At 34.1% G+C, this 24,171-nt stretch overlaps 1 protein-coding gene across 1 annotated transcript; it reads left to right on the top strand.

Annotated features, from left to right (window-relative positions):
- Nucleotides 1-9,429: 9,429 nt before the first annotated feature.
- LOC123523380 (lactose-binding lectin l-2-like) lies at nucleotides 9,430-21,727 on the top strand. The gene is made up of 5 exons (XM_053539977.1): nucleotides 9,430-10,045; nucleotides 12,523-12,704; nucleotides 16,817-16,922; nucleotides 18,097-18,207; nucleotides 20,417-21,727. The coding sequence occupies exons 1-5, from the start codon at nucleotides 9,985-9,987 to the stop codon at nucleotides 20,713-20,715; spliced, it is 759 nt and encodes a 252-aa protein (XP_053395952.1). The 5' UTR covers nucleotides 9,430-9,984; the 3' UTR covers nucleotides 20,716-21,727.
- Nucleotides 21,728-24,171: the final 2,444 nt, after the last annotated feature.

The following is a 24,171-nucleotide window of genomic DNA, read 5'->3' as shown; positions in this document are numbered from 1 at the left end:
TTTATGGCCCTTGACTTCTAGTCTAAAATAGGCATAAAAAGGGCCTAAGTTTGTGTCGCATGTATCTCAGAAAGTATCTGACACAGTATTATGAAACATAACAGGAATATTAATTAGCATAATAAGTTGTACATTTGGGGTTTTGTTAGAGATATCACTCAGTCAGGCTAGAGTTATGGCCCTTGACTTAGTAAAAAGATATGCAAAGTTGTGTTGCATATATCTAAAAAAGTATATATCATAGGGTCATGAAACATCATCGGAATATTGTTCGGCATGTGAAGTTGTGCACATGGGATTTTGTTCTGGATTTTTGTCAGTCAGACTAGTGTTATGGCCCTTGATTGTCAAAAATATGCATAAGTGGGATACAAGTTTGTGTCACTTGAATCTCAAAAAGTATTTGACTTAAGAGTCATCAAACATTAGGGGATTGTTAAATAGCATCTGAAGTTGCGCACCTGGTGTTCTGTTTGGGATTTCACTCAGCCAGACTGGATTTATGGTCCTTGACTTGGTGAAAAATACAAATAAAGTGCTAAATGTGTTGCATATATTTTTACCTTAAAAAAAATCTCCTAGATTCATGAAATCATGCAGGAATATTATCTGATATGTGAATTTGTGCACCTGTTCTTTTTTTTTTTTTTTTTTTTTTTTTTTTTTTTTTTTTCACTTTGTTTGGCCAGAGTTATGGTCCTTGACTAAGTCAAAAAATAAAAGTTTGTTCTACATGTTTGTCAAAATGTACTTTACCTAGAGTCATAAAACATTAGAGGATTGTTTTATAGCCTATGAAATTTTGCATCAGGTGTTCTCTTTGGGATTTTACTCGGCTAGGCCAGAGTTTTGGCCCTTCACTAAGTGAAAAATTCACATAAAGTTCTTAAATTTGTGTTGCAAACATCTTAAAAAATATTAAACATATATATAATATAATGTATTGACTACTTTGATAGAGTTTCCAACTTTCTATCAATACATTTGGCGAGTCAGATATTAGTAGATATTTGTCTAGGACTATTTTACTGTATATATCACCAACTTCAAGAATGTGGTCTATGTCATCTGATTTCCATAACATAGGAGACTGTGCACTTGTAAGAAGCATTATAGCTGTTACACTATTTGCCATGCACTTGCATCCAGCCCCACGGTACCTTGTATGTCCTTGATGATATGAACCTTGTACAGACAACATAATAACCTGAAAAGGTAATTTATTTAAGCTCTTTGAAGTAAAGTTAGTGAAACAGTGTCATACCATTTTTAGCTCATCTGATGTTTTGGGAAAAAAAATGATGAGTTATTGTCACCACTTGATCGGCGTCTGCGTCGGCGTTGCCTGGTTAAGTTTTATGTTTAGGTCAGCTTTTCTCCTAAACTATCAAAACTATTGCTTTAAAACTTGCAACACTTGTTCACAATCATAAGCTGACCCAGTACATCAAGAAACATAACTCCGTCCTGCTTTTTGCAAGATTTATGGCCCCTTTTGGACTTAGAAAATATCAGATTCCTTGGTTAAGTTCTATGTTTAGGTCAACTTTTTCTCTTAAACTATAAAAGCTATTGCTTTGCAACTTGCAACACTTGTTCGCCATCATAAACTGACCCTGTACAACAAGAAACATAACTCCATCCTGCTTTTTGCAATAATTATTGCCCTTTTTAGACTTAGAAAATCAGTTTTCTTAGTCGAGTATTATGTTTAAGTCAGCTTTTCTCATAAACTATCAAAGCTATTGCTTTAAAACTTGCAACAGTTTTTCACCATCGTAAGTGGACGCTGTACATCAAGAAACATAACTCTATCCTACTTTTTTCAAGAATGATGGCCCTTTTTAGACTTAGAAAATCATGGGTAGGACAATATTTCTATTATACAAAAAAATCAGGTGAGGGTTAGCACCCGCAAGGCGGTGCTCTTGTTCAATTCTAACAGTAGTGACACAGTTTTTTGTTTATTAACTTTTAAAGTGACGAAACAAGATATACTATATTTATATTAATTAGCTTTGTATCTGGACATATGCATGAGTTCTGCAATGGAAATACTGCGCGACGATAGAAGCGTAATATTCTTCGCTGAAGAACGAGTGCATATTTCCCAATGCAAATATAATGACCTTTGTATTACATACCTATCTACATGTATAAATGTAATATGTTAATATTATGAATTTGTTAAATAGCCTGAATAAGATTGAAAATACTGAAATAAATAAAAGAATTAATGCAACGACACATTAAATTATGTTACGCACCCGATATGAATTACATGCGTCAGTTTATAGAAAAATATTGGCTTTCCAGTACCATTGTAACTTAATGGTAACCATTTATATAGTATCAAGTCTAAGTCTCCCGTGCAAACCCAGATCAGGCAGCACTATCAATGCTGTATCATGGTTTGCTGTTCAAACCAGTAGGTATGATTAAAATGTCCAAGTAGCAAACACTACAAACTCTGATCAGCTGCATAGTTGATGAATGATTTTGAGCTACAGTCTGGTCGTCAAGTCCGATAAAGTTATTCAGCACTCATCCGGATTTCAAATATGCACAATTAAGTGACAAGGGAAATGAATGCAAAATCAAACACTGACGCCTATCTTGGAAATGAAGTCTATTTAACTCATTATAAATCTGTACAAAGAGCAAAGTCCTGTGGGCCTGTAACAGTTGTACAGTTTCATGATTGGTCCCACTGCGTAATGTTTGTTTGCACATGATTTCAAATACGATATATTGAATTTGTCACATTGTCAAGGTACTTCATCAAACAACATCAAACTAAGCATAAAACACATTGAAACAGGTCACAGAAAAAAGAACGTGATTTTCTTGATGAGTGAGTTCAGATTCAAATTATGGTCAGTTCCTATGAGAACTGTGCGAAAATGTTGAGACGAGACCCAATATAAAGTAAGCTATAAAAAGCTGTCCATCATTAGTGTCGCTCTAGGAGTGACACTGTTTCTAAAATAATTACGCCTCTTATAAAGTACCAATGAACAATATCAAATTTCATGATTCATATATACTAGGACCTTTTTAAAAAGAAAACTGTGATACTTACATTTAAGTTTCTTGAAGTCTTAAAAAATTCTGCTTTTTATAAAAGATGGCTAACCCAAAAAAATCATAATCTGGCAGACATTTTCAGACAATACAATGGAATCACAAGTGCCAAAAGAGCTATGACATCATAAACTCATGTAATGACATCATCAAGTTTAGTTAGAATAGTCTTACATAAAACATATCACAGTTAAGTTACATTATCTTTGTTTGCAAAACTATTCTAACTCGAGTTAGAATAGTTTGGCATTAATGTGTAGTCAGTAATAATATAAAACTGTATTGCAAAACTAATCTAACTTGAGTTAGAATAGTTTTGCACAAAGTAATTTATAACTGGAAATAGAATATATTTTTGGTATTTGAAAAAAAATCAAAAAATCTTGGAATATAACTGCAATAATTCACAGAATTATGTAATTCCAGACTTTACAAGAGAAAATGTGAAATAACCATTTTCTGTAAAATATCAAGTTAGAATAGTCTTGCGCCGAGCCCTCGGTTTGCTAATTATTTTCCATATTAAACACAAGGAAAATCATCAAGACGCCGCCAAGTGTTGTATCTGATGTACATTTACTGCATTATGAGAAATTACCTAAACGCTACTGTGTTAAACTGACTGATTACAAATTATCAACATTAGCACATAATACAATATATGTTATAAACTGTTAAAAAACAGTCAAGAATAAACATGATAAAGAAGTATTACTATGCAATACAAATCCTCTACCTGCAATGTCTTTGACATTGCGAGTAGGTGGTCCCTTTACATACAAAATTAAAGTAACTATTTCACCAGCTAAGGTCAGCACCAGTGGAAAGATCTTATATGCAGATTTTCACATAAATGCAATTTGTTGGGAAATGAGGAAATGCTGAAAGTTAATTATTTCAGAGTTGTGGTTCACAGAAACCATTATTTTTATTATCATAATGTAATAAGTGTTTTCTATCCACTGTTAAAGTTTCATGGACCTTAGTCACCTGTATTATAGATTTCAGGATTCAGATTATACACTGTACTTTGCCAATCCAACCAAACTTTTTGTACAAGAAAAGAATGATATAACATGCATAATCTCTATATTGCCCCTATACACAAAGCAAATGGCATGAACCTCTCTTACATACTTTTGGAATATCATAGAATTCAGCTTTTTCGGACGAACGGTAAATTGCTCTTGGAGGCGTCAAATAATCCGGATGATTGTCTTTATGAAAAACAAAGACCAAGTTTGAAAATAGGACATGTAAAGTTAGAAACCAGGAAACCATGCCAAATCATAGAAAAGTTTAAACAATCAGAAGGCCATATTTCCTATCAGATTTTCATGAAACTTGATCATCAAATGTCAAATACTAGGTCAATAAGCTAAGTGATAGAAAAGCTTGTTAGAATATTAGATTCACATTTTCTTCTTGACATACATAAAACATAGTCAGACTATTAATCATTAAAGCTATGTTAATTGCAATTGTTAAAAACTTTTTTCAATTACTTGACACACGCTGAAAGTGAGAATATGATATGTTCCCACGGAGACTCTCTAGCAAGGTACTTGGTTAGTTTTATAAACATGGCCGCCACCGTACGAGGCTTGTTTTCCCAATGTAGGCTACTTGATATATAGAATATTCTTGAAATCTCTTTCAAAAATGCAATTGGTCTGTTACATTTGTTATGAGAAGGTTGCTGGGGGTGGAGGTGGGAGAGGGGTGTGTGTGTGTGTGTGTGTGGTGGTGGGGGGGGGGGGGGGGGTCAAGTAAATATAGAGACATTTAGCCAATGCTAAGAAATATGTCAACCAAGCTGCAGGGGAAAAATGATATTGTTTGACTATTTTCTGATATTAAAATATTTTTTTCATAATGAATGCTATAAGTCTCTGATCTCCTCAAAGCCAATTCTCAGAAATAGGTCTACCAAGCTGTAGGAGAAACCCGATTGTATTATATGAGCCGTGCCATGAGAAAACCAACATAGTGGGTTTGCGACCAGCATGGATCCAGACCAGCCTGCGCATCCGCGCAGTCTGGTCAGGCTCCAAGCTGTTCGCTTTTAAAGCCTATTGGAATTGGAGAAACTGTTAGCGAACAGCATGGATCCTGACCAGACTGCGCGGATGCGCAGGCTGGTCTGGATCCATGCTGGTCGCAAAGCCACTATGTTGGTTTTCCCATGGCACGGCTCATATTAGTTTGGTTATTTTCAAATATTAAAGCCATGCTTTTCGGTGTAATTTGTTATCACTTAATGGTGTTTCATTTGTGTTTACAGGCCAACTTCTTCAGAGCATGTGACTATAGAATGGCAGATGGAAGATCAATGGAATCAATTTTCTAATATGAAAAGTGATTGATGAGGATAAGCGACAAAGAACAACAGAAACAATGAATTAAATTTGTATAGATACATTCCATAACTCATATTAAAGTTTACATGTTTTACCCTTTTTCAACTAAGAATATTTTGTAAGCTAGTATTATGTAGAAAGGTTTAAGGTAGTCGAAGCAGCTCTTGCCAGATTTCATTGGGATGAACTGAAGAGAGATAGATGGCATTGCAGTGCCTTCTTCATAGTGATAAATTAGAATTAAAGAGAGAAAATCAGAGTCCACTTCGAGTGCGGGAGATCATAGGTTCGATCCCTGGCCGCATCATACCAAAGACGTAAATAATGGTGCCAGCAGCTGCCTTGCTTGGCGCTCAGCATTAAATAGACTGGCATTTCTTCGCTCATATATCCTTGTGGCGAAGGATTCCATGAGGAATGAGGTGTCGGGGGTGATAGATATATATTGCGAACTTGCTTCATAATCGACCTAAAATAAATGAAAATAATTAAGATCAGAGGTGCAATGAAGACAGCTATGACTGATTTATATAGATGTGTCTCTGAGTTACGTTATTAATTGACATTCAAAACCATTCAAATTCATTCATTAATGTCTTTCATCCGACCATTTTATAAGAGAACAAGTTTGGAAGCAAAAAGATATTACCATAATTACCAATATATTGCGGATGCGTCAATGTAATGGAAACAGGGAGTTCATAAAACATTCGTATATAAAATCTGCGGCTGGCATTATTGGCGTAATCTCACTGTGTACGAAACAGAAACTGGCCTGCATTTATAAAACAACTTTATTGAGTTTCCCTAGCTATCACAGAATTATGACATATGGGCCGGAGGTCTGTGATTAGACGTTGAGGGAAAAAACAAGGAAATTATTCTTGATATAAGATAGCAAGATTGAAGTGAGATTCAAATTTAGTTTGCAGAGTCATTCTTGCAGTAAGTTAAGTGTCGGATGGCGGCTGAAAATAGTCTACCCGTACTTGGGCTCAGAATTGATATATTTTATGGTCCTTGGGGATATTGACTACGATGGAATTCCACTTAAGACGGAGCTGGCAATTATTTTGTTTCGTTGCATTCTGTGATCTTCTTATAGATTTTATTTTGTTGTGGTCTAGCCAATAGGTTCACCTGTACTCTGTTCGTCTTCACTTGTCTACGTGTAAACTTACTGAACAAAAACAATTTGAATGAATCTTTTTTGAGCCCTTTGCACTTTTAGAATGTATGAAAATCTTCATTTCAAAATCAATACTAGAAATGAAAACGTTTGTATTCTGTCATCAAATTAGGGAACCAAATTTATCAACACGCTTTCCATTATCATGGTGAAAAGTATGCTACAGAAACTCGTTCAAATGTTAACAAAGAGTTGGACAGCAAAGTTAATTTTGAAAAACAAAGGAAGTAAAAATTGGGTATAAAATATTTGTAAAAGAATGCGTAGAATGCTTTTGATTACCATTTCAGAAACGTCTGTTTAAAGGTAGAGGACTCGTAATGACATTCCGCAATTCCCGTAATGACATTCCGCAATTTTCATGTAATTAGGTATTCTCTGTAGTGACTTTGGCACTCTTCGGACGTAAATTAGCACAACGCACACATGACTTCCCTTAAAACAAACGGAATATGCCGACATCGTATACGGAGGGTAAGCAGATTGTCCACAGCCATACAAACTGCTTTTGTACTTTACATGGATACATTGCAAAAATTACTCCATGGAAAAATCCATAACAAAGGCCATTTTTACAGAATTTGATTACACAAACGTTTTACCGAAACAACCGAACAATAAAAGACTTGATACCATATTCAACTTTCAAACTACTGTCTCTGTTATAAGGATTTGTTAATAACTTCAATTGGCGCCTTCGATGATCAAAAACCTTTAATCAGATTTAATTTGCAGCTGATCTGCACAAAGTTCCTGTCATATTGCGTTAATTAAGATCCGATTTCGTGATAAAATTGCAATCAATTTATTGACTAAATTTTGAATCCATCTGTTATCTAAACCTTAGGTGCGAGAGACTGAAATTCTAGAATAGTTTTCTCTGGAAAGCATTTCCCTTACTGTACAAAATTATTATTATTTCTTTCCAACATAGGAAAATAATTGACAGTTTTTCGCGTTAATTGGCACATGAACTTAAGGTCTAAATACTTGACTAAAATCGAGGTTTTCTAATCCAACAAAACATACCGGTTTATTTCTAGTTCTCAGTACTAATGATGCTTAATAACCTATAACTTGGAAATGCTCAATATGGATAAAATGCCCTTTAAAAAGAAAGAAAAGCAGTTGTTGGTTTTCGAGGGGGAACTCACTGAATACGCAAGCTTACAGGTTTTACATGTGCAGACAAAGCCTAAAGTAACCCAGACAACCTTCAAAATTAACATTTCCTATCAAATAAATCAGGAAAATTGATAAACCTGAATCGTACGAAAATAACGTATTTGCAACTTAAATCTAGCACTACATTTAGTTAGAATGATCAGGATTAGCAGAGCCGAGATGGGAACATTTTACTCTTCGGCTCTGTTTTACAAACAAAGGGCACAAAACATTGTGCTCTGAATAAATATGATAAAAGTAAGGACAAAAGAATGAAAAAGTAAACAAGCTTCAAAATCAAGTCTTGAATATCTCATGCATTAAGTTATCGGAAGGCAGCAATAATGTATTGCACAGACTGAATAGTAATATTGATGAAGTTGGCGTCTTTCCAGCTTATTCTGTTAAACGCCATAATGGTAGATATAACAAAAATAGAAAGGAAAATATATATTTTAAAGATAGAAATTTGGAATTAGGTATTGTTACATTGATTCACGAAAAACATACAAGAACATTAATAGAACTTTTTTGTTACTTTATAATAGGGTACCAAGTTAGGCTTGAGGGGTGTTCTACATAATCATTATCCCTCATACACAAACTCAGTCAAACACTGTCTGCTGTCATTTTGCTTGGATACGTAAGACAGTAACCTTCACAAAAGAAGTGGTACGTGATCATTGTAAACTTTAACTCATTGCTGCTATTTTTTTCTGGTCATTTCAGATAATTGGATTCATTCAATGTTATTAGAGTTCCGGCTTGTTACTACAGAATACAGATCTGCTTAAGCATAATTATGTTAGTGGGTAAAATGAACAAACTCATTTAAACTGAGCCTTCTATGATTATACTTTAACAACCTTTTTGCTCATGAAAGATCTGATTACTTCTACCATTTGTTGCATGTAGCTATAAAGGTTGGTCTAAATGTCTTTATGTTGTGTTTATACGCACACATTATATCATCTACGGTATCTCCCTTTGCGCCAAACTTGGTCTCTATTCCCTACGGTATATCTCTCTTAGTTCCCAGCTTCGCACATACTATCTACGGTGTATCTCCATTTGCGCCAAATTCGGCATATATCATCTATTGTATATCACCCTTTGTGTCAAAATCGGCATATACCATCTACGGTATATATCCCTTCGTGCCCAAATTGATATATACCAACTAAAATTTACCTCCCTTTGTGCCAAAACCGCATAACCGTCAACGGTATATCTCACTTTGTGCTAAATTTTGCATTTCTTGTTTAATCAAATCCTTTACCAGTAAGTTGTGGTTGTCATTTAGTCATGTTTGGGGCGATACAGTTACAGGTGCGGAGGCAGTTGGAGATACGTGAGGACTTTTGAACAATTTAAATACAGTTTTTACTTCTCCTAATAACACATTGTCAAATTAGAAAAGAACGTATATAGTAAAAGGAAATAAAACTATGTTTTATTAGCAAATGAATAACGGATGTTATCAAGACCGCAGTATGTTGGAGACCTTACGCTTCACACTAAAGAATTTTAATAAAAATCAAGCAAATTTTATAGGATAAGTTTTCTTAGACTTTTTTGCGGGGTGCGGGGGAGCAGTGAAGGGGGTTTGGGTGGTTTATGAAAAACAGCAGCTTTACTAATAGATACTTTGGTCAGACATTAAGCTCGTTGTGTTAATATACTGGAAGACGATTTTTATCAATAGTTTTTTTCTTTCGTGGTAAGCTTTAGATAAAGTTCCTGATACAGAATCAAATCCAGAAGTCGACAATAAAGACCATTAAAATCAATACTATTAAGTCTTTTACCTGATTATTTCACAACCAATAACAATAAAACATCATGGAACAAGTTAGATTTAATGCAAAATTTAGTCTAGAGAAAGGACAAAGACATTGTCATATCGACCAAATAACCACAGATATAATCAAGACGTCGGTATATTGATGGCGGGGCGCCTCATAAAACATTGTAAATAAAATATCCGGCTGGCATCATGGGCTAATCTCACTATCTATGAATTTGTTTCTTGGCTCTTGAAAAACAACTTTATTGAGTTTCCCTAGATATTACTGATTTATGGCAGAAGATGAGTCGATAGTCTACGATTAGACGTTACAGGGAAAAAGAAGGAAAAGCATTTTGGATGTTAAGGCGTCACGAATCACACCCATGAATGGATAAAATATGATTTTTAAATTATTAGTTTGGATCTATATTGCTGGAATTGCTGTTGTGTCGGCAGTAGGTACGTGTCAGTTCTTTTTCCTTTAAAATATGTAATAAAACTAGTTAATGTCCTACAAAACACAAGTTAAATGGAACGGATTAGTGCGAAGGAAGTACGTGAAATTTCATTTTAATTAATACACAGTCACAAAACAATTGTGATTAAATGTGTAACACAAGTTTTCATATATTTTTTAAACTAATTTTACATACTACATTACATATCTAATAACAAAAACTTACATTTTAATGGCCTTAAGTTTATAATGTTTATAAAATGTATTTAAGATCACTAGTGTCAGTTTAAATGTAAAAGTATACAGTATTTAGAAGTATACACGCATATCAATATCAAAATATTTTCGTTTCAGAAACAGAAAAATAAAAAATAAAGATATATTAAATGTAAAGACTCAGTAATTAAAAAAAATAACGTTAAATAAAAACACATTAAAAGCACTTCATTACTATGACGTTTTTATAATCAATAAACATAACGATGATTTAAAGATACATGTATTGTGTCCAAAACTGATATAAAACAAAACGGTAATTATTAAAAAAATAAAATAGAAAAGGGAAACGCTAATACTAAAGCAGTTAACAACAAAACATTACGTTAAATCTAAGACTGTAAAACTAACGCTGATACCAAAAGGCAATACGTGACATTGATAATGTAAGTCTTGTCAATTGATAGCAAGAAGAAACGCTACTTAACATTGATAAAATTCGGTTTACAGGAATAGAAGAAAGGCCACTCATTGTATCTGTCTAAATCTTTAGAGGTGCTGAACAGTTTCCATTTAAAGCTTGTGGGATATTTATTATTTTGCTTGATTAGCGTTTATTAAATATTAAAACAACCCCAAATAATCAAAAATGTTTTTTGTTGGGTTTAACGTCGCACCGACACAATAATAGGGCATATGGCAACTTTCCAGCTTTGATGGTGGAGGAAGACCCCAGGTGCCCCTCTGTGCATTTTTTCATCACGGCGGGCATTTGGGTAGACCATCGACATTCCGTAAGCCAGCTAGATGGATTCTTCGCACGAAGAATTCAACACCCCGAACCCACATCGATGAGGGGCAAGTGATTTGAAGTCAGCGACCTTAACCACTCGGCCACGGAGGCCCCAATTTAAAATGTAGACCCGATTTCTAAGAAAGGAAAATCTTGCGTTGTGAAATGTCATCGTTAAATTTCTATTGCTTCAACAGTTTTCTGATTTAAATGCAAAATAAAGATAATTGAAATCTTTGTGTGAGAAGATGTTAATAGACAAATAACTTATAGGCAAAATGTATGATGTAGGTTTATTTAAATGATTCGTGTAAAACTTTAGCCTTTGCCATGGTATCCACGGTATAAATAAATTTATAATTCTGATGCCCAAAGCGGATAAAAACATTTAACCAATTATAACCTTTCTTTTTGCTGAAACATGTTCCAAACTAATTTTGTCAGACTCAAACTGTCACGAAATGATACCAAATACTTTTACATTACCCTTTAAAAATGGATCTCATTGTGTGAGAAAGATGATAATATCAATTCTAACACGACCAGCAAATAAACTACATAAATAAGGCCGTACCCAGGGCGATCTGAATTATACGCACATGAAAAGGTGATGGTGTTGGAGGGGGTGTCACCCTCTTTCCGGTGGGGGTATAGGGGACCTTCTCTAGAAAAGTTTTGAAATATTGACTTTGTTTGGTGCAGTCTGGCTGCTTTTTAGGGTAGTAATTTGACAAAAAAAATTATACACATGTGCGTATTGTGCGTAACAGTAGTTACGCCCTTGATAAATGTAGAGCAAAATCTCTCTCAGGTTAATCTGCAATAAACCACTCGCGTGCAATGACGTCATCCGATCCAGGTGCGAAGCATGGTCGTAAAAAGGAGTTACCATTTTTTCTAACACTTGATACTATGTCGTGTTAGAATCGAAATAATAAGTTCCCAAGTGTGATTAATCGTAGATTAACCCGAGTTTTTCGTTCTTAAGCGAAACAATAAATCACTCAGGCCTACGGCCTTCATGATATATTCTTTCGCATAAGAACTCAAAACTCGGGTTATTCTACGATAAACCACGTTTGGGAACTTACTATTTCTTGAATAAAACTTATTTTTCTTTCAACATGCAAAGTACTAGCAATTTAATTATTCTTCAAATTCTCCCAGACTTGGCTACTGCACGTCTGCCACCATTGAGCATAATTATTTAAATTCATTTGGCAAAACTTTCTTCTCTCAAGCTCACGGGACTGGTAAATTGTGTTCGAGATATCGGTAGTTTTAGACATTAAATAAGTATACATTATATAGGGATTGTACCAGGACCTGACGTTGAGTTCGAGCAAATTAGAGTTTTCCAGTTATCCCAGTTGAAGCGAAAGAAACGTTCGACTGTAAACGACTAACAGGGACACTGAAAAACTGTTTATATCATGTGTTAATATTTCAGAGATATACGTATGTTTGCAGGACATTTAGGACCTGAAGGATGTGAGAGGGGTTGGCAACACTTCAAAGATTACTGTTACCTAGCTGTGGACGCGCACATACACTTTGATTCCGCCAAAGCTATATGTTTGATTAAAGAGGCAACACTGACGTCTTTGTGGAGACATGATGAGATAAAGTTTGTTACTAATTTGCTGATCAATGTAAGTTATATTTTATTTCTATTTCGTTTTGCAGCGGCCTGTTAAACCTCATTAACCTGATTATGAATGCCGTCTATTGTACGGAGTTTTGCAAATACCATTTTCCAACAGATTTTGACCCAAACGATTTCTGATTTTCTCAATTTCTAGTACTAAAGCTATCGCACGTTTAAGTGAAAAGATTTGCCTAAATGTTAAAAGTTTGTTTGTTTGTTTGTTTTGGGTTTAACGCCGTTTTTAACAGTATTTCAGTCATGTAACGGCGGACAGTTAACCTAAGCAGTGTTCCTCGATTCTGTACCAGTACAAACCTGTTCTCCGCAAGTAACTGCCAACTTCCCCACATGGATCAGAGGTGGAGGACTAATGATTTCAGACACAATGTCGTTTATCAAATAGTCACGGAGAACATACGCCCAGCACGAGAATCGAACTCACGACCCCGCAATCCGTAGACCGACGCTCTACCTACTGAGCTAAGCGGGCGGGTAAATGTTAAAAGAGAAACTACATAATGTAATAAGCTCATTTTTTTTCAAAGTATTATCTTTAAGAAAATAGAAAGAAGCCGTGTTAGCTGACCAGAACATCATTATAAAGGAAAAATATTATATCCAGTAATTATTGTCTAGAACAGTTTTTAAACTGAAATTGGTGTTTGAACAAAAGTATATATTTCACGGTAATTAAAAATAAATCCTTTTTAGCAACGCGCTCTATGATTTAAAACATCCTCAACTCGTTAAAGCAAGAAATTATCTGCGAGTCTCAAAGCAATTTATAAAGACGCTACTCTATATTCTTACGTGAATATTGGCAGATATTTGGCGCTAAGACGACGGTGTTTTCTATATCAAATGATTAGAAGTAATCAAGCGCAATGTTACACTCCATGAATGATGAATTGCTTGTGTAGAGTTTGTGATTGACAAGAGAGAATTAAATATTAGATTTATTTAACCAATTTACTAATTTGGCCGCTATCCGAATCGATCTGAGCAAAACTTGTTAGGTTCTATTTGGAGTCTGTGGAATCCAAATCTTTTAAGTCTCTCTCGAATGGGGAGTGAATTATCGTACGTCTAAATCAAGATTGATACAAGAAGTCTGTCTCAGTGATCAGAATGATTCGTAATTCTATTTCCGTTTAGCGCTAATACATTTCACTGATTTTTTTCTGTATTTTATGTAGTAACACTTCTTATTTAAGAAAATCTTTTTCAATATTTTATGTAAAGTCGGGGGCCATGCTAATTGCCTAGTGCTAAATGTCAAATATTTAATGCTAAATGCCAATAATTTAATGTTAAATATCAAATACTAAACACTACTGTTACTGTCAGTGCGACGTTAACCCCCCCCCCCCCCTCCCCCCACGCCCAAAAAAAATAATGACCAGTTCCACCGACCAATGACTTTTAAAGGATTTATACATCCACTGGTATATCTACCTCTATTTGAATTAGCATCTAGCAATAAGCACTTGGCATAGATCATTTCACATGTCGCAATAGTTATGTAGCATTTATCATTTGACAATAATTGTATATTGACAAACCATATTTGACATTAAGCATATGACAACTCGCACTTTGCACTAGCTATTTGGAATTTAGCATTTGGCAATCACGCATCTATGGAAGGCTGGTGCACATTGCTTAATGCCAAATGTTAAATCCTGAAAAGTTAGTACAAAATGCTATTTGTCATTGCTTAATGTCAATATAGACTGTCTAACGGCAATTGTCAAATGATAAAAGTTAATTGTTAATTGCTAAATGCGAAACAATATATGCTAAATGCATATTGCTTAGGGCTTATTCAAATAAAGATCTCAATACATTAGTGGATGAATTCATCCTTCAAATGGCATTGGCCTTTGTTACGTTACTTTGTTTCTGCTAAAAGCGTTACTTTTGAACATTTTAAAGTAAAGAGTTTCGGTCTAATGTTCCCATAATCGATACATGTTATTGTTGCAGTTAAAAATTTGGCAGGACACTATATGGTTTGAATTAATTAAAAGTTACCATAATTAGTTTAAGAGATGCAGGTCATTAACTCATAAATCTAAAGAATTTGACGACTAGCATTTATCATTTGGCAATAAGCATGAACTATTTGACATTAAGCATTCGGCATCTAGCGTTAAGCAGATGACATAAAGCATGTTCACGCAGCATTTAGCATTAAGTAATTGGCATTTAGCATTAAATATTTGAAATTTAGCATTTGTCAATTAGCATGGCACACCGGCCTACCGCGTCGGCCCTTCTTCTTTTTTAGAATATTATGCCAAATGTAGTTTCATCGCAGTTTTGCTTTTTTCTATTGTGCTTTAGTTACTTTGTTTTAACAAAGATTACTGCTTCAGCATTCGTCACAATACAGAAAGAGTGAAAGTAAAATTCAAAGAAGAAAGGCTGGATGTAGGCTAAATGTGAGACTGGTATTACGTTATTCATTAACAATACAAGTTACTTTCAGAAATAATACATTCAGAAGGAAACCAAAATCTGGTATACAGCACAATCAATGTCAGGCAAAAAAACAGAAAGAAATCAAATGAATTTTTTATCACAAATAGAGATGACTAACATAACCAACGAACATTCTAGGAGTTTACGTTATCTTTAAGGAACTAGTACCACATGTTATATATATTCAAATTTATTTACATCAATTGAAACATAAATACGCTTAACAAATCTAACGCAACACATAGTGTTTTGCCAATATCTTATTGATTGCAGTTAAAATCTATATATGTTTAAACGTTCTTTTAACAGAAAAGATTTTTTTGCCAATATCTTAATGGTGAATACGCTTTACAAATCGAACGCAACACAGTTGATTAAACTCTTCTCACAATTTTACACTTTCACGACCAAGCCCCATTTTAAGTCCTTTAAGGATCTGTATGATAAGCCCCCTGCCTATATAAATGGTAGGATAGAAGTGTATAGACCGGTAATAAACCTAAGATCGCAAGGCACACTACCAGTGGTTATGGCAAAGACTAAAACCGTGATGTATGGCAATCGGAGCTTTTCGTTCACTGCTCCCAAGCTTAGGGGCTCCATGGAAAGCGGACGCACTCTGGTTGCTTTCAGAACCCTGCTGAAGATCAACTTCTTTGTGAGTCATTTCACAATCTGACCCACACACATTTTTCCATATCAAAGCGTAGAACAGTATTTTATTCTAAATTTAATTTAATTTAAAATATTTATTTATGCTTGTCTTCTTTGGTTATATCTATATGCGTTTTTGTTCGTGCTTTGTTAATGTAAAAAGGTATCTTTTTGTTTTATGCCGAATTTATGGTTGTCCTTTTGTAATTTGTTCTGTAAAGCACTTATGAACGTGTACATGTGCAGGAAAAGAGTGCTATATAAATGTGGTATGAAAATAATAATGATAATAATAATAATAATAATAATGATAATAATTATGATAATAGTAATAATAATGATAATAATAATTATGATAATAATAATAATGATAAAATAAAAGTCACAAAAATAAGTAATGTATTGAATTTCTTTAACAAGTGAATTTGATCTGTACACAAAAATAAATCATAAAACGTACAATAATATCATTGTTTTGTTAAAATATGCAATTTAAAACAAATGTTTTATACAACTCCATTTTCTCTTTAAGATGTAAGCGAGTTTCTCGAATCGTTCCAATTTATTTTCAAATTCGCATTTTGCAACCTGTTCAAATCGGTGTCGAGGTTTTGAAATAAATAAAATCATGTGATTACCATATTCGACTTAATTTCAGTTTTCACACGTTAACAGCAACATACGTTTCCAAATGTTTTTTTTTAAGTCTCAAAAGTGTCTAGAAAGTAATTTGATAGATATTGACAATAACATTTGTTTTGTAAGAAAATTTATGAAGTGTACATATATGTAACTTAAACATGGCATGCTATTGAGCGCAACTTCAATGTTTCATTCCTTGAAGAAGTTAAAAGAGCTATGTAACAATGAACTATTTCACCTTGACGTGAAACGCTCATGGGAGACTGTATGAAAATCGTTAAACAGAATTAAGTTCTTGCAATGACATTAGCTGAAATGCAGTTACATGGTTTCCAGTTAAATGCCATCAAACCTTATACCAGTACATGGATCGGCACTGGAGTTATACGAAATAGGTGGGTGTGGTTGGATGGATCAGGTAGTCTCGATAACTTATTCAAAGGTATGTGCAAACTATAGGAAAACTCATTTGTACGTCAGTACTAATTTTTCATGTCTATCCAGCTCAATGCTCCATCTTGGGAAAAAAGTTAATATCAAGAAGTGTGTTCTTCAGTGGAAATTGTTACAACATACCCCTGCCTTATTTATTTTATCCCCCGGCATCAACATTTAGCTACTGTTGCAATGCAGTCAATAAATTGATTATTACAATTAAATATGTTTCCTGAAACGAATCTTATATAATTAAAATCAAGATGTCAGTGAAAGGTACATTAGCAGAAAGATCGGCTGGATTTGTAGAGGTGGTCGTTACAGAATTTCAAAGGCGTTTTTAAATGGCTTGATAATTACTGGTTTTATTAAAAGTACGCACACCACACAAGCAGTATATTTCGATAATAAACTTGCAATTCATTTCTTAAATGATAAATACCAATTTTGAGATGAAGTGTTTCTAAACTGATCTTGTGGATTAGCGTTGCGCACCGGATGTCAGGTTGTATATGTGGTATTTTTCCCTGTCAATGTGCATGTAATTCAAGCTCAATATTTTTAACACTTGGCGAACAGATGTAATTGTAAAGTTAATAGAAGTTGAAGTACTGTTATTTTTGCACATGAAAACCAAAACGTGTATACATCCTTTAACCCTTAGCCTGCTAAATTTCTAAAATGGACTGATCCATCATTCAATTTGGGAAATACCATTTATTACTTGAAGGGGTTGTCACTGAAAATTTACTGACTGAATAGCGAGCACAGCAGACCATGATCAGCTGATCATGGTCTGCACTGGTCGAAAAGGCAGAATTACTTGCCGCTAGCAGGTTTAAGCTTAAGGTTAAAATATAAATATTTTAATCCCTAATTAAATCTACGTAAAAGATACTTTGCCTGACGAATATATAGATAATAATATCGTTAAAACAAACGATCAATCGTTTGTGGATTTAATTACATTTGATAATCATAAATAAGCACAATATATAATACGCGGGTGTGCATGACCATGCTATATTGATAGCTCATTATTTGATCGAAGAGTATGATAACTGTATTATACTGACTATCTACAGACAGATATTTCACAGACGTTTAACCTGTTTTTGAAAAAAGACAAGGCTGTCTGTATTTGATTTTAATGCCAAATGGTGATTTTCTCTTTTTTGTAGGTACTAAATTGCCAGAAGCGTCCAAAGAAGTTTGTGGATATTTGACGTCAGAGGGTTCCCTTGAATTTATTGATTGCGATGTAACAGCACCAGTGTTCATCTGCAAGAAACGTAGGTGATATCTCAGAATGGTTTAATCAGTGGAGCTATACTCTATAACTTTTGTTTGTGATCTATCTTTGCCATTTTGAGAGATCTGTACGTAAATTCATAAAGACGTGATAGCTGTTGAAATTAGGATAACCTCAAAGAAAAAAAAAGTCACGAGTGTAATTTTGTGCAGGTCGCAATGCGACAAGCAGTGACGCCTGTGGTATTGAACTATTTTGCCGCCAACATTACACACTTCATGAGATAAAATATGCACTTATCCTGACATCAGATACTTTTTTGCACGTTTGTATAAGTAGATTGTCATATTTGTATTTCCCCAATAAATTGCTCTATAATGTGCTGAAAACCGTATTTAAAAATAAACACCCGTTACGGAACTACGCACGGAGTAACATTATTTATTGAACGCCCCTCGTAATTTACTCAGAAGTAAAGCGGGAAGTAGAATTTGATTTGATAGGATAATGGGGCACCAAAGTTTCCAAACGAAAATAAAAGCGCACTTGACAAGTAGTTTTAACTTATCCCAAAGGCGGTGTTGTTGACCTTCGATTGGATAGCTCGCATAAGATGATTAGAGTTTCGAAATTTACTAAAGAAGTTTAAGGATTTTGATCCAGCCAAACTGAAATAAATCAGCTTAAACTTTATGCTCACAATCAGTGGATAGACTGGGGGATAATCCATTACACTTAGCAACTTTTCTTATTCCATATATAGATTTTTGGTTTTATTTTTGCCAAATTTTGACATATTGGAATGTATTAATAAATGACATAATGTTTAATGAATACTTTACTATAATAAGACATAACAGCTATACTACTAGGAAGAAAAATCATTTAGCCGTTCCTATTATAATAAGGTAATTAATGTCATAATTAGAAAATCCAAAGGACAGCAGTATACTTAAATTTGAACATATCGAATTGATTAAATTCATATTATTACATTCTGATTTTTCAGCTCTGTTTAGTTTGAATGGAACATCAGTATATATTTTCAATATCAACGTGTAAATTTCGTATCAACAATGACACAATATTACCTAATGGACGACATGGCGTCAAAAGTATATTTTCGTCGATAATTATCAAATTTACTCAGAAAAAAAAGAAAGAAAAAAATGTGTATCATTTAAAAAGTGAAAATGAATAGGTCAAAAAATAATGCAAATCTTTGCATAAATATATATGCACTCGTTTTTTCTTTTCTTGGATTAATGTAGCGAAAAATATCCCCTGCAGAATTTAATGCAATATAAATGAAAAAATAAAATCAGTAGATTCAAAGTAAAGATATAATCATTTAGGTATACTGGACGCAGCAAAAATGAGTATAAGTTAGCTTTGTCCTGGGCATCCAGGGTCTCAGAAAAAATAGAATAACTTGTAAAATCACAAAATTCTATCATTTTTCTACGAGATACAGCAAATTGTGATGAATTTGAGATTGTTTTCTATTTACTTATTACGTTTTTCATTTTACAAAGCAGCTAAAATATCTAAACTCGAGGTTAATGCATCTGGAATGGGTCTCGAAAGTAATAAATCAAGGTTGTAAGAATTTGTTTCGCAATCGAGAATTAAGAAATTAGTATAAACTTAAAATACAAGATTTTTTTCAACGATGAACATCACGCCTGACAAAATTGAAGAGACTTATTGTACTCAACTTATCATTTTTCGAGTAAAACACACACCATTTGATATTGTTATAAACTTTTTTCTTTTGGTTTTCAAATGTTTACATAAAGATAATGATTTGTTTCAACTGTTGAAACTGAAAATTGAACTACAGTTCTAGTTGTTGAATAGTAGAATAGTAGAATCAAGGAATTGCATATTACAATCTCAACATTTTGGACATAAAATGGTCCAGTATATCCGAGTACACCTCACTCAAATGTTTATATTTTTACTTTGAATCTACCGATTTTTATCATTCTTATGGCATTTTGTTTCAAATAATTTTCTCAATAATGTGCCGAAAACCGCATTTAAAAATAACCACCGGTTACGGAACTACATACGGAGTAACATTATTTATTGAACGCCCCTCGTAAATGTTCTGTATTTAAATCCGAAAGATACCTAATCATTCTCGGAATGTCTGTAGTAGATGCTTTTTATATGACATATAGAATATTTCCACTTTTTTAGTTTTTTTGGTTCTTTCAATAAAATTAACAGTTTTCTATTTTCAGCTCTTGACAAGATCTACGTACCGAGTACGTTCAACATTTCAAAAGATGGTATTGTTCTTCCTGAGCACGATCCTGATGATATTATTTACGAGCGTCTTTGGCCACCATTTTCAGATCGAATCATACTTAATATGACATCGCCTAATTATATAGCGACAGTAGAAATTGCGCACGAAACCGACTGCGCATACCGTTGTTATACAGTTGATGAATGTCGAGCATTTGCAGTCGCGTGTAAATCGGCAAGAAAATGCAGCATGCGTTTTTGCAGGCTCTTGTCAGGTCTAGATGTCAGGTGATTCCGTGTCAAAATGTCAAACGAAATATCCGTCCATATTAAATGGGACTGAGAAAAGGGTAAACTTTTGTTCTTGGAAGAAAAATACACATTTTAAAAGGAAATATTTGAATAAAGCCAGATTTGAAAATAAAATTTCGCTTATGCACTGTATGGCTGTCGTAAAAATGTCTCCCAGCGCCACTCAAAGTCAAATTTTATTATTAATGTTTATCCCTTACGAGTCTGACACAACGAGGATCACGGTTATACCCGACATCAGCATTACTTTTAGAGGTGCTTGTGGCTGTAACCCAAATGGTGCAGAGGTCAGATTTATTGTTGCTAGGCAATCTTGCTAATACGTGTTCGATTATTGGTTACAACTAGGATAAAGAAAAATATATTTCTACATATTACAAGCAACAGAGGGGAAAACGAACATTCAATTGACGATCTAAATGTGAACAGAAAAATGAAACAATTGTCCGTCCAAAGCAATTTTTGATGTTGGTGATACATTAGTTAAAAACCGAATGGAAAACACTAGAAAATTCGGATTAGATACAGAGAATGACTCAAATAAAATCCCTAACATTTTGCTCAAAGGGAACCAATAAGAAAACCGTGTATATTGTCTGAACAATACAAAAAACTGTGAGGAAGAACAAGTAAAAATCTTATGCGAGATATTCCCACGTTACTTCAGTCTTTGAATCAGGGGAACTCGTTGCGTGTGAAGATCCTGCGTGGAATGACTCCGATATCCAGATGCTGCCTGACCTTGTGATCCGGGTGCTGAATGCACTCCTGATTCATCTACAACCTGGCTTTGTAATCCTCATGAGAATTTTACTCTTGATTCCGCCCATGGCCGATTATTGGATGAAGTCAGTGGTAACCAGATGAAGACGTCGAAAAGACTCATGTAGCTGTCTTGCGAGCTAAGCTTTGGCTGATCTTGGACGAGACCCAGTTGTTGTTCAGATTCGTCGATTTCATCATCGTCTTCAATAACAATTGCTTTACTACCATTGGACCACATGGCGTTTCTGTTCGGCTGTCTTTCTGTAATATTTGTGCTTTCGTTACATGTCAACACTGTATTGGAGGTTCTCCAGTGTATAGATAAACATGACAAGCTATTTCATGTGAATAAAAAAGAAAAGTCTGATGAAAGTCTTGAACATTTCAAGCATTTCAAAAATAAAGCTCAGTACCTAATACATAAGGCTAAGTTAAACTTTTTCAAAGATAAAGTTGAAGAAAACAAGTCTGATTCTAAGTCACTATGGACTGCGCTAAAAGACCTTGTTCTACCTTTCCAAAAGTCAAAATCTTCATCTTGTTCAAATATAGGTTTAAAAATGGACGATAACAGTGAGATTTGTTTTGATAAGCAGAAAGTGGCAGCAAAATTTAATGTTTTTACACAACCGTTGCATCAAAGCTAATTGATAAACTACCACAGTCTATTTATAAATATGGAAAGAATATCGCTTTTAGATTTCACTCTGAAAAGGGTGCAGTCTTGAATAATTTTTCTTTTTCTGTTTTATCTGAAAATAGAAATTTAAAATACTTGAACAAGATTAGATTAGCGTAAGTAAGTCTACTGGGCTGGATGGTATTCCCTCTAAATTTGTAAGAGGCGATGCTTCAATTATAGCTTGTCCCCTCACACATGTAATCAATTTGTCATTTATTCAAGGTGATGAAATCTTAGCCATAAAGCTCATAAGAGTCTGCAGAAGGACAACAAACGATAGAAAACAAATGATTCCAAAGCCAGCCCTTGACCCAAAACCAGGTGGTAACAAAAACAAAACTCCTGTCAACAAACTCAACAGAAACAGTGGAAGGACTATCACTATGGTCAGAAATAACGGGTTTCTTTTGATCGTCATTTTGACATCAATATAACTGTATCGCTTTGACTTGATTGTTCCGATATCTCCCTCTGTCGAAGATTCGCTCACGTACCATTGTCTGATTTTCTACAGATTGACTGTGTTCCATTTATTGGTAAAGGTTGGGGAGGGGGGGGGGGGGGTCCCAGTTAGGTGTCTGCGCAAAATATTTTTTGATTTTATTTATACTTTGTGGTAATATACCTACATGTATTAAGTTTCATTAACAAGTGTTACTGTAACCAGTTTTGACTTACTTTTATAGATATTCACATTTAAAGTGGGTGGGGTAATCTGACATGTGACCAGCCAGGAACACAATTTCTGTTATTTTTTTTAAAAAATGGTTCAAACTTTTTACCTGCAACTTTCATGATAAAATAACTATGCAATGGACATTCACACAAGATGTTGCATTTTAAATTGTACTGAATACTTTTTTCATCACAGAGCCACAAAGTGGTCTAATCAAAATTTAATTTATTGATTTTCAATGGACGAACTTTACCAAAAAGCTGAAACATTTTTCATTAGTTGAGATATTAAGAAGTTATTTTCAGCAGATATTGTAAACTAAACAAACATTAAAATGACAGTATATCAGTACACTCTGATTAATATTGGAAGAGTGGTACACTCACATACTGGGAAAAAGTGGGTGGGGTAAATAAACATTCGAAGCAACACTACAAAAATTGTGCAGTTGTTAAGCAATGGCCTCAGATTGTCTATTACTATCTTCATTGTATTAAATACAGCATTGATTGATAAATTTTAACAAACAATTCCCCACTTTATACATGTGTGTCATGGAAAAAGCATGGACCTTGAACATGACATGTAGACAAACCAAATTAACCCTGAAAGCTCAAAGTATTTAACAAAAAGTTTTGCCTGAGGCAGTATATTTTGAGGAAAGCTTTTGTTCAAATTAACATTAAATTTTCTGCATTTATTTTTCCATGGCACACATGTATAAAGTATTATTAAAGAGAAAAAAGTTTTGTTAAAATTTATCAACCAAGTCTGTATTTAATAAAACTAGAATTTGTCTGTAGGACACAGGGTGTGACTATTTTTACTATTTCAGGGGCCATAACTCTGGAAATAGGGGGCAGACCCAGATAAAAAATAGTAGGTGCGCAAGTTCATATCATGATAAACACTCGTCAATTTACATCAAATACTTATTGAGCAAGGCGTGTCACAAGGTGAAAATGTGCATTTTTGACTATTTCAGGGGCCATAACTCTAGAAATAGGGCGCGGACCCAGGTTAAAAATAGGAGATGCGCAAATTCATATCATGATTAAGAGTAAGGCAAGGTTTCATGAATCTATATCAAGTACTTTTTGAGCTAGGCGTGTCACAAGGTGAAAATGTGCATTTTTTACTATTTCAGGGGCCATAACTCTAGAAATAGGGGGCGGAGCCAGACGAAAAATAGGAGGTGTGCAAGTTCATATCATTATAAAGACTCATGCAAGATTTCACCAATTTATATCAAATACTTTTTGAGCTAGGCGCGTTACAAGTTGAAAATGTGCATTTTTTTACTATTTCAGGGG

Source organism: Mercenaria mercenaria, chromosome 3 (assembly GCF_021730395.1).
Source record: "Mercenaria mercenaria strain notata chromosome 3, MADL_Memer_1, whole genome shotgun sequence".
NCBI lineage: Eukaryota > Metazoa > Mollusca > Bivalvia > Venerida > Veneridae > Mercenaria > Mercenaria mercenaria.
The sequence above is the reverse complement of the archived record's forward strand: the minus strand, read 5'-3'. Positions and strand labels throughout refer to the sequence as shown.

What these genes read in the sequence shown, in the direction of transcription:
- LOC123523380 (XM_053539977.1), top strand. Translation starts at nt 9,985, where the DNA reads ATGATTTTTAAATTATTAGTTTGGATCTATATTGCTGGAATTGCTGTT. An exon ending in TGCTGTTGTGTCGGCAGTAG is followed by an intron (nt 10,046 to 12,522) that starts GTACGTGTCAGT and finishes GTATGTTTGCAG; the next exon opens with GACATTTAGGACCTGAAGGA. An exon ending in TCTCGATAACTTATTCAAAG is followed by an intron (nt 16,923 to 18,096) that starts GTATGTGCAAAC and finishes TCTTTTTTGTAG; the next exon opens with GTACTAAATTGCCAGAAGCG.